General features: G+C 29.9%; 3 protein-coding genes across 5 annotated transcripts; 1 reads left to right on the top strand and 2 right to left on the bottom strand.

Annotated features, from left to right (window-relative positions):
• Window positions 1-375: 375 nt before the first annotated feature.
• Window positions 376-4,831, bottom strand: LOC115235578 (tektin-4-like). Its single transcript, XM_029807471.1, has 10 exons — window positions 4,222-4,831; window positions 3,663-3,972; window positions 3,370-3,584; window positions 2,943-3,165; window positions 2,717-2,871; window positions 2,519-2,619; window positions 1,623-1,785; window positions 1,179-1,312; window positions 914-1,047; window positions 376-816 (listed from the first exon to the last, which is right to left on the bottom strand). Exons 1-10 carry the CDS (start codon window positions 4,509-4,511, stop codon window positions 769-771), a joined length of 1,773 nt encoding a protein of 590 aa, XP_029663331.1. The 5' UTR covers window positions 4,512-4,831; the 3' UTR covers window positions 376-768.
• Window positions 4,832-6,340: 1,509 nt separating this feature from the next.
• On the top strand, window positions 6,341-9,759 carry LOC115235576 (retinal dehydrogenase 1). The gene is made up of 9 exons (XM_029807467.1): window positions 6,341-6,497; window positions 6,572-6,676; window positions 7,620-7,721; window positions 7,804-7,969; window positions 8,227-8,531; window positions 8,613-8,715; window positions 8,827-9,334; window positions 9,416-9,490; window positions 9,574-9,759. The coding sequence occupies exons 1-9, from the start codon at window positions 6,465-6,467 to the stop codon at window positions 9,641-9,643; spliced, it is 1,467 nt and encodes a 488-aa protein (XP_029663327.1). The 5' UTR covers window positions 6,341-6,464; the 3' UTR covers window positions 9,644-9,759.
• Window positions 8,193-10,724, bottom strand: LOC115235577 (NADH dehydrogenase [ubiquinone] 1 beta subcomplex subunit 2, mitochondrial-like). Of its 3 annotated transcripts, none has more exons than XM_029807469.1 (4): window positions 10,552-10,724; window positions 10,193-10,325; window positions 9,968-10,083; window positions 8,193-8,541 (listed from the first exon to the last, which is right to left on the bottom strand). In XM_029807469.1, the coding sequence occupies exons 1-3, from the start codon at window positions 10,650-10,652 to the stop codon at window positions 9,991-9,993; spliced, it is 327 nt and encodes a 108-aa protein (XP_029663329.1). In that variant the 5' UTR covers window positions 10,653-10,724; the 3' UTR covers window positions 8,193-8,541; window positions 9,968-9,990. The 3 variants fall into 3 exon arrangements, with proteins under 3 accessions (XP_029663329.1, XP_029663328.1, XP_029663330.1); XM_029807468.1 differs by having other exon boundaries at window positions 8,196-8,484; XM_029807470.1 differs by having other exon boundaries at window positions 8,328-8,484; window positions 9,983-10,083.

The raw sequence follows: 10,724 nt of genomic DNA, 5'->3' as shown, positions 1-10,724 counted from the left end.
ATTATTATAAATATCTCCCCTATAATGGCAAATTATTAAGATTTTTTAAAAATATGCTGCAATATGAAATTTGCTTTAATTAAATATATAATATAAAATGTGTCAAATAGCGCCTTCTTTAAATTTTAGATCTATTATTATACATTNNNNATTATAATTTTTATTAATAAATATATTTTTATATTTTTATTTATATTGCCTGTTATGTTATGCAAATATGAATTATATATGTATATATATACATATAACATTGCTAAGTTTCAATCAAATTGTAAAATTAGTGTTAACATTTTGCAAAATAAATAATAACATTCATTATAATTTTAACAAATAAATATTTTTAGTGCCATTCTATAAGAGATACTATTACTTTTTTCAAAAGTAATTTATTAAAAATATGTATGAAGCAAACAAATCATGACAATAAGTACTGTAACAAGTAGGATAAATAACTTTTAATTATACTATATTACCGTGAATTATGGTGCTATAATAATTTTAGTATTAAAAAGAACCATTTAAATGAAAAATATATCATTGCAAACATAATCATGTATATGCCTCTGTTTCTGAACACAAATGCTATTTGTAATTATATGTAAAAATTGTATTATGTCATATACAATAACATGTTATATAACATGTGTTGCATATGTGTTAATACGTATGATAATAGATTGTATTTTAATAAAATTGACATTTTTAAATAATGATATTTTTCCACTCATGCATTTTATTCATATGCGTTTTTCTTCAGAAAATGTCTTTCTAATAAAAATAAACTGCATATACTATAGCCATACAGAATATAGTATCCTGAAAAACAACATGCAATTAACTTTGGAACAAGAATATATGTATAAGTATCAAATATTGTATGACAAAAGTTAAAAAAGATGTATCTCCTTCTTACATTGATAAAACTATCATAAGCATATGTATCAGCTTCTGCATCCCAGATGCATCTTGTGCCTATTTTTACACCCGCACCATGTTGTTGTCCCAAAACCACATTGACAATGTATTTATATCTTTTAAACTGTAAGTCTATAAAATATGTAAAAAAAGAATATATAGAACTAAGTATTTACCATAGAACTTTAAATGTGATAATTAATATAAATGTAATAATTAATATAAATGGTTTATAGATCTGCAGAAAAAATGATAAATATTACCTTTGATTCTTCTTTCGATAACATCTGCTATATCTTTGGTCCATTGAGCAGCTGCCTGTGCATCATATGATTTCGTAGCGAGTTGATCAAACAATACATCGTGTATTATCTCTTTTGCACTTAGAGGTTTAAATCTGTGTTAAAAATGTTTTAATGTTATTTAATTAAACTCAGAAAAAACCATTGACCACATTAATAATGCATTTAAAAATATTTAATTTAAGAATATATTGATCTATATCTTATCTTTTAAATCAAAATCAAAGCAATTTCTTTCTACAACAATTTTTTGTACAAATGCAAATTTTTTTGATTCTTTTTTTTAGTGTTTTATATGTATAATATATTATATATAATATATAATATTTAGTTATCATTATATATTATATTAATTTATTGATAGGAGAGACATGACTCTTGATTTTTCTTGGTAAACCGACTTACTTTTCATGAAGATGCGGTCGAATTTGATAAACTGGTTGCCGAGCTGTTTCCTCAACGTCTTCGAGAACCTCCAAATTCACATCTTTCTTTTCCTCCTCCTGTGCTATATCCACTGCCTCTTGCACCGGGTCACGTTTCACAGAATGCGGTATTTGTTTCTCTTCTGCCATTTATGATTAATAACTTTACAATTCGTATGTTCCCGTATAAACTGCCAGTGCTGATAGTTGACAGTAACAGTACTGAAAAATCATTTATATATATTTATTTTTTTATTCATATATATATATGATTACTAATAGTTAAAACACAGTCAATCTTCTGTCATGTAACATATACATACACACACAAATCACCTATAAGAGTCATTCAGCTTGTTTATCAATAAAGGTAGCCATATTGGTATATACAAACAATCCGACACACATTTATGTGCCGTATATATATGTATTCTATATCAATAAACTTCTATCTAGGGTGCGCTCGAAAATCCTACCCATGGAGTAAAGTAGCATTTGATTGACCAATCAGGACAAAAGATTTCCTTGATCCTGATTGGTCAGTTCAATGCTATCCTATCCCACGAGTAAAATTTCCGAACGCACTCTTACTGTGCGCGTATTAATAATAATATGCTGATACATAATAAAATGCCGAATAATAAAATTGAATAGGTTTGTTATTTTTATCAAATTATCATTTTTTTAAACAAATATAAAAAATTAGTAGGGAAACATCTAAATTAATAATTACAATGACATTTTGCACATATGTTCAATTTATTCAAAATCCAGACAAATCCGTAGTAGAAGGAAAGAATGAACGCAGTACCTGACCGCGTTCCTTGTCTATATACAAGGTCTTCCGTTTTACCATTATTTCGTGTTCAAGGGTACCTCTTGTCTCGACTAATTTCGCCTGAGATTCCTCAGCGCGTTTTAATTCTGCCAATATAGCGGAAGTGCGTTCGCCAAGAGATTTCACTTCTTCAATAAGACTAAAGAAAAGTTTTTAATTAATTAATTGCTTGCGTTTGTTGACAATGTTTTATTAAAATTATTAACTAAATAATCATTTTTCTTTAAATGACTTACGCAAATTGAGGTGCATCTCGACAACTTTCAACATTACATCGATTCAATCTATTATCCAATCTTGTTTGTGCTAATTTCATGGCATTATTTAATCCTTTCGTTGAATCCCGAAGTTCTTCAATCAGTTTTTCCGTACTCCCTAGTTCATCCAAGCACTAAAAAATATTCTTCGTTAAATTTTGCTTAAGTTTTGTTTCGTGCGTTTTATCGCATTCATATATCTTACGCGAAGTAATTCCTTCTCTAATTGCTGAAGACAATCTTGCGTAAGTTTCACGTTTTCCGCGAGTGCAATGTCAACGCAAGTTGCTTGATCGCGTAGGTCTTTAACGGAACTAATATATATTTTGTTCAAAGTCGATCTTAAATTTATGGATCTTTCTCTAGCACTTTCGCCGGCGGCTAGTGCTTCTCGCGTGAATTGTTCATAACTTGTAGGAGTTGACTGACTAAAAAAAAAAGTAAAATATTCATGATATAAACTGACAATATTGAAAGTTCGTCATTAGTAACAATAAAACTATTATTCTGAATTGAAAATAGACGATTATCTCGGTATTATTAATTACCGTCGTTATTTCTTATAAAAATTTTACTTTTTATAATGTTCTCTTTAATGTCAGCCACGGAAATATAAAGCGATTTAAACTTACTCGGCTGGAATTCTCGTAACTCCAGCTTTCCACAACAAAAGCGGAGAATCGTTAGATAAATTCACACACAAAGAGTCTATGTTATAAGTATGAACTTTATCAGACCAATCGCTTTCCATCCGCGCCTTGACGGTCTTTAATTCAATCATCTGCGTCTCAATCTGTTCGTGAGTTCGACTTAATAAATTTCGTATCTCGGAACAAAGCGCTATTTCCTGAAATATATAATTCGAATTAAAAGATGAAGAGATCATTAATTGCAAATTTTGGCGCCAAATTAATCAAAATTCAACCTTTGTTAGTTGCTCCTCAACGTTGTCGCGGACGAGATCCGACTCTAAGCGAGAGGAGCGTAACTGCAAAAACTCATTTGCGATAGATGCTGGAATGGTCAATATTGACAAAGATCTCTGTACTCGACGACGCTCAGCCTCCAACAATCCTATTTCTTCCACGTTGGCAGCGATCGCATGTTCCAATTCCGCCTTCCAATGATAGACCACGTTAGCCCGCGTTTTTAAATGTTCCGTCGTCTCTAATTGCGTTTTATCAGCTGCTGCGTACGTTTGTTTTACGCATTGCTTCGCATTGCTGGCCGTGACTCTAAAAAATTATATTTTACATCAAATAATAAATATATAATTTTTTTTAATGCAATTGAGTTTATAAGCAGTGTATTTTAATTATACACATAGCATGCTTTAAATTTAGTAATCTTTTACTTATGGATTCTTCAATCAAAATATATAATTCCAAAATAATCGTGAATTATATATATAATATATATATATTGTGTATAATATATATAATATAATATATATTGTGTTGAAAAAGAAAGAAAATCATACATACTGAGCATCACAAATTTTCTCATTCGATTGCTGAAAGATATTTAAATTATGCGCCCGCCATTCGCTTGGTCCATAACGAGTGATAGAATATTGATCCACAACTGGTCTTAAACCTGTGATTCCACCTTTAGTAGAACACGTTACACAGCCTGTAGCACATGAACCAAACGGTTCAATCGAGCATTCAGGTTTCAATGGATAATCATCCTCGGGCTGAGGTAAATAGGACGGAGGTTTTTCGATGTTGTCACCGCATCCATCTCCGCGTTCCATCGTAGGACTCGGTTGCATTTTCTATTTCGAAATTTTTGTGAGATGAGTGATAATAGATTGTATTTATAATGTGATACGATGAATAAATACAATTATTCACAAATATTCACGCCATTTGATTCAGTTAGCTTTCTATTTGTCGTGTATATGTGGTGTACGATACACACGTGTGTGGTGTAGTTTTTCTGCATTTTATACATATATGTGGAATGAGACATATCGCTGTATCGGTATACGCATGTATGTCGGTATAATATATGTAAATAAATAACTTTAAAAAAAGCTTACCGCAGTTTGTTGTGAAATAAGCTGTGAAGTTTCGACCAAACAATTATTATGTATATTCGAAATAACAGACATTTCTTGAAATAACTATAATTATATGCACACAAAATCGCATATATCTTATCAGCGTTTTAAACTTTGTGTTTTATAAATATATTGGAAATATAACATGTGTTTTTTAAATGGTAAATTTACACGCAGTAAAATATATGAATTTCCGTGAATTTAAGCCGTCACTTCTGTATATACATATGCTAAGGAAACCTAACTTATTGATTTAATATAGCATAGACGCGCGCGAGTTACTTCATTTTCTTGTAAATAACAAAGTACTTTTTAATTAACCTACTCTGTATTTTTATGCTGTCAAAGCATAAAGTTATTATTTTTAATCAAAAAGATATGCAAGTGACTAACTTCGGGATATTTGCATATTTTTCAAAATAATGTATATAAACGTTATCGCGTTATGTAACGTGATATGCTTTTAATGCAAAATAATATTATGCATTCGATTAAAATGTTTATTAAAAGATAATCCTACTGCTCTCGCATGAACTTTTTTGGACCTGTACTTTATATATATAAAAAAAATATTGATAACTTATTGATATTGTTCTATCAAAGCTAAGCATGCGCGAAGATGACCCAAAGGTCTCTCTATCAAAACACTGAGGTTGCGATATCTTTTATATTATGTTATTACCAGATGTGTAATTTCTTGATAAAGCGAATAAATATAATATTAAACTCGAAAGCTCACGATTTAAAATAGAATGTTATTTAACAATATATTAAAATCGGTAGCTATGACATGATTGGACGATAGATAATTTAAAAAAAAGATAAAGATCTAATACTATAGGACTACTATAAAGCGGCGTCTACAATAGAGATTTTAAGCCCTAAGCCTTAAGAAATTGACCAATCACAGTCAAGTATGAGGAGAATATGATTAGTCAATTTCTTAAGGCTTAGGGCTTAAAATCTTATTGTAAACGCCGCTTAACGCGAACGATATTTCTAAAATAGTAAAACCTATTCGTGGAACCTTTTAGGGCAGTCCCAAGAAGACGCTGCTGTCGTGAATACAGCACTTTCTCTGCATAGAAATAATTTTTGTATTGTATTATTCTCACTATATCAATTGGCACAATTTAATTATTAGATAAATAATAAAAATTGCGAAGCAACAGAAAGATTTATAATTTCTCTTAAAATTTGAAAATATTGCATGATCGTGATTGGATCGCAAGAAGAACAAGCATACGGGTAAAAAAACAATAGAAAAAAAAAAAAAAAATTATATGGAAATTATAGATATGAAAAAATAGTTCATCCTATTTACATATATTAGCGATATGAATATTGACTGCGTTTACCATAACTTTAACATTTCAATGTGACTTTACGCCATTAATATAAACAGGGTATATAGTATATATATACCGATTTAGTAAAAATGTTTTTGTCGAGGTTTCAGGAATTTTAATTACACATCCAGAAGAACATACAGGGATATAAAATAGATACCCTTCTAATGTAATTATAGCTGATACTTACGAAATCTTATCACGCGTTAAAAGTAATCCAGTTGATAACGATAGCAGCAACGTACAAAAATATTATTCCTCGCTCTCAATTACTCACCAACTATCGTCGAATACAGACATTGTTGAAAAGAAAATGTCAAAGCAAGTGGAAATTAAATATACCCAGGTAAGTTGATATTTCGCATTATTTCATAAAATGCGTAACGAGATAATATGTCTTTCGAATAAATATATTTGTAGCTTTTCATCGATAATAAATTTGTGGACGCTGTGAGCGGCCGTAAATTTCCCACAATAAATCCCGTTGATGGTAAAGTCATCGCGGAAATTTCCGAAGGAGATAAGGTAAAATTATTTGCGTAATATCATATATAACATAAACATTTGATAGAGTATTTAGCGCTAAAAATACAGATAAAATTCTATAACAAAAAACCGCAGATGGCGATTTTTAGCAAATTTCCATGCTACTTTTCTCAAAATCTTTAATAAAAAATCAAAGTTGATATTCGAAATCTTTATTTATTCCAAGTCTGTTCAATATAAAAGAAGTAACAATTTAAGGTAACATCAGAAAAGAATTACACAAAAGTAGATGCTTTATTAATTCTTGCACTTAGAAATTTTATTAAGTTCCCATTTATGATTTCAAGAAAAAGCTTTAGAATCGGAATGAAAAGTGTTTAATCGACATGAATAAAAAAAACTTGAATTTGTCAAAATTTGAATATCGGAAAAGAATTTGATATTTTAGATATATTAGGAATACCGAATTTTGAATGAAAAATGCTTAATGGATATAAATCGAAAAACTAAACTAGTTGAGAGCGATTTTCAGTTTTGATAATAGATGACTTGCTTGTTTATTTGTCGTATGCGGTGAGAGGAGTATTATCTTATCATCTATCTTCATTCTCTTTACTCCTAATTGTAAATTTTTATCTACAGAGAAAATAAATAATGTCTACAGAATATATATACGTGTATATATATATATATACATTGGTAGAGATATTATATGCTGTGTATATATATATATATATACACACAGCATATAATATCTCTACCAATTTTTTTCCATTTTTATATATACTTCATACATCTTCGTCTCTTATAAAATAATTGTGCATTTCTTAAAAAATTACTTGTTTGCTTTACTTAGCAGATATATAATTCGAATGTGCAAAGCACATTGAATTATGTGTATCGTTAAATAATATAAGAAAAACTAATTTAAATAAAAAAGAAGAACTATTTAATTATAGTTTGAAGAATAAAATTTTTGTAGGCTGATGTGGATAAAGCAGTGGATGCTGCTAAACGAGCTTTTGACAGAAATTCGAAATGGCGTCAAATAAATCCATATATCCGTGGGCAACTCATACACAAGGTAGATTATACCATATGGAATATAACTAATGCAAACATCAATTACACATTCTGAATAAATATAACAAAAATTAATAAAATAGTTGGCAGATCTCATCACGCGCGATTTAAATTATATCGCCACTCTTGAAACTCTTGATAATGGAAAAACCTACGCAAATGCTGTAGATGATATACAAGCAAGTATCGCTTTTCTTCGTTATTATGCAGGCTGGTGTGATAAGATACATGGAACCACTATCCCAACAGGTATTTGTATTTTTCAAAATTGTTTATGAATGATAACTTTGCATGTGCGATTCTGTGTATGATTACTCTTATAAAAGATAATATAATATAAATTTGTATGCATAATGTATGATCTTATCATTAAATCGAATGTAAACTGAACTTTACTAAATTTCACATATACCAACCGTTATTATTTTTTAGTATATTCATAAAGTAATATATGAATTATAAATTAAATAATAGAATATAAGCAATTTTATTTATTATTTGACTAGGCGATACTAACGTTACATTGACACGAAGAGAGCCAATCGGCGTTGTAGGACAAATTATTCCTTGGAATTATCCCTTCATGATGTTAGCTTGGAAATGGGGCCCTGCATTGGCTACTGGATGCACTTTAATCTTAAAACCAGCAGAACAAACGCCTTTGACCGCACTTTACGCAGCCGCTCTTGCTAAAGAGGCAGGATTTCCAGCAGGTGTTATAAATGTCATTCCAGGTTACGGTCCAACTGCTGGTGCAGCTATCGCTGAACATTCAGAAATTCGTAAAGTTGCTTTTACTGGATCCACTGAGGTACTCACATCTAAATAAATATTTTATATAATAATATACACAATAACTAATACACAAATAAATTATATTTTGCTTCTACAGGTCGGACATGCTATAATGGCAGCTGCTGCTAAAAGTAATCTTAAACGTGTCAGTCTTGAACTAGGTGGTAAAAGCCCACTCGTTATATTTGATGATGTTGATGGTACATTGTTATAAATAATCTAACATCTTCATTTAATCATATATATTGTTTAATGATTGATTGAATTTTAATTTATATTAGGATATTAATATGTCATTATATAATTTATAGTGAAAGAAGCTGCGGAAATTGCGTATAATGCTATATTTTCCAATCATGGACAAAATTGTTGCGCAGGATCACGAACATTTGTGCACTCTAAGATATATGACGAATTTGTAAAGTATGCTAAACAACTGGCTCTTGCTAGAGAAGTAGGGGATCCATTCGACTCTAAAACAGATCAAGGCCCGCAGATCGACCAAGACATGTTAGACAAAATCATGGGCTTAATCAATTCGGGCAAACAGCAGGGCGCTGTTGTGGAAGCTGGTGGAAATCGCGTTGGTAATACTGGTTACTTCGTACAGCCTACAGTTTTTTCGAACGTAACCGACGATATGCGAATTGCCAAGGAGGAAATTTTTGGCCCCGTTCAAACCATTTTGAAATTTAATACCATGGATGAAGTAATTGAACGTGCCAATCGCACTAACTATGGTCTTGCCTCTGGTGTAATCACTAAAGATATTAATAAAGCTTTGGAATTTGCCCGAGCTGTAGAGGCAGGCAGTGTTTGGTAAGTAAACAATTTTATAAGAAGGATACTATGCTGTACAAACATAAACAAAGATATATATACTAAAATAATAATTCTTAGGATAAATTGTTACGATGCTATCACACCCCAAACACCATTTGGTGGATTCAAACAATCTGGCATAGGACGTGAACTGTAAGTAATAATTAATTAAGCTAGATTGATCTAAATATTATGCAATTAAACTTATAACATATGTTATTAATTATATTTTTTAGGGGAGAAGAGGGCTTGAAAGAATATCTCGAAATTAAAACAATTTCTATCAAAGTTACAAGAAATAATTAATATCCGAGATACACAATATGTCCCCTTAATCTTTATTTTATCTTTCTTATAATTGATTTATAATCAAGTTTTTTTAACAAAATCAATAAAACATAATGAAATATATACAAATAATATATGGAGTGGTTTATTTTACATAATATCGATATGAAAAAATATTCATATTTGGAAAACATGTACCAGAAAATTAAACGAATATATAACACATAAGATTGCAAAAAAGATAAAAGAAACAAAGTAATGTTTTTCTATTACTATTGTAGTGTTATTCTGAATGAAATTTTACAATCTCTTATTTGAAACATAAAGATAAATCTATTTTACCTTCATATAACATACTTGTGAAACTATACACGAGTCGCAGGCTCTTCATAATCATCTGGCGGTATACCTAATTCTTCGTCTGTCCATTTAGAAGGATCTGGATATGGAAATTCTCCCTAAACATAAGAAAATCATGGCAAAATTGTTACATTAGAGAATAATGATGTGAATATTAGAACTGTACAAAAAAGTGTGACAGATATTGGAAATTATTTAGATACTTACAACAATATGACCAAAGTCATGCCAGAAATGCCATAATACCCACCACCACATAACACCTCCCATAATTTCAGCTCCATATAGCCATATCTTTTCTACTGGTGGGATTTGGCCACGATATGTCCCATGATAATCACTGATAACAAAATAATATTATAATAATATATTAGTAAATTAAAATAAATATTGCAAAAAAATAAGAAAAAATAAGAAACTTTTTCTGCATTGAAACTATATGTGAACAACATATCGACAGACATTCTGTATTATTGCTTTTATTTAACATTTTTTAACATCAGTAATAATAAAAAACTCTGAGATATAACCTATAACATATAGAATTACATAATAATTCTACTTACTCATGACTTAATCTAACGGATCGTAAATTCGTCGTAGAAACTTTACTTTGACTATTTCTATAGCCAATTCTTAATAAATTCAATCCTCGTGAAATTATCATTGTGAAAAATTATTACTTGCAACTGATCTTACTGATCCTCAATCATCGTTAGTAAACTGCAAACTACAAAGC

The sequence above is a fragment of the Formica exsecta genome, unplaced genomic scaffold (assembly GCF_003651465.1).
Source record: "Formica exsecta isolate Colony F162 unplaced genomic scaffold, ASM365146v1 scaffold228, whole genome shotgun sequence".
Lineage (NCBI taxonomy): Eukaryota > Metazoa > Arthropoda > Insecta > Hymenoptera > Formicidae > Formica > Formica exsecta.
The sequence above is the reverse complement of the archived record's forward strand: the minus strand, read 5'-3'. Positions and strand labels throughout refer to the sequence as shown.

Coding starts and splice junctions, on each gene's coding strand:
- LOC115235578 (XM_029807471.1), bottom strand. CDS start 4,511: ATGCAACCGAGTCCTACGATGGAACGCGGAGATGGATGCGGTGACAAC. Junction 3,166..3,369: donor GTTACGAGAATTCCAGCCGA/GTAAGTTTAAAT, acceptor TTTTTTTTTTAG/TCAGTCAACTCCTACAAGTT. Junction 2,620..2,716: donor CGAGATGCACCTCAATTTGC/GTAAGTCATTTA, acceptor ACTTTTCTTTAG/TCTTATTGAAGAAGTGAAAT.
- LOC115235576 (XM_029807467.1), top strand. CDS start 6,465: ATGTCAAAGCAAGTGGAAATTAAATATACCCAG. Junction 6,498..6,571: donor TGGAAATTAAATATACCCAG/GTAAGTTGATAT, acceptor ATATATTTGTAG/CTTTTCATCGATAATAAATT. Junction 8,716..8,826: donor TATATTTGATGATGTTGATG/GTACATTGTTAT, acceptor TATAATTTATAG/TGAAAGAAGCTGCGGAAATT.
- LOC115235577 (XM_029807469.1), bottom strand. CDS start 10,652: ATGATAATTTCACGAGGATTGAATTTATTAAGAATTGGCTATAGAAAT. Junction 10,326..10,551: donor TCCGTTAGATTAAGTCATGA/GTAAGTAGAATT, acceptor TTTTGTTATCAG/TGATTATCATGGGACATATC. Junction 10,084..10,192: donor ATGACTTTGGTCATATTGTT/GTAAGTATCTAA, acceptor TCTTATGTTTAG/GGAGAATTTCCATATCCAGA.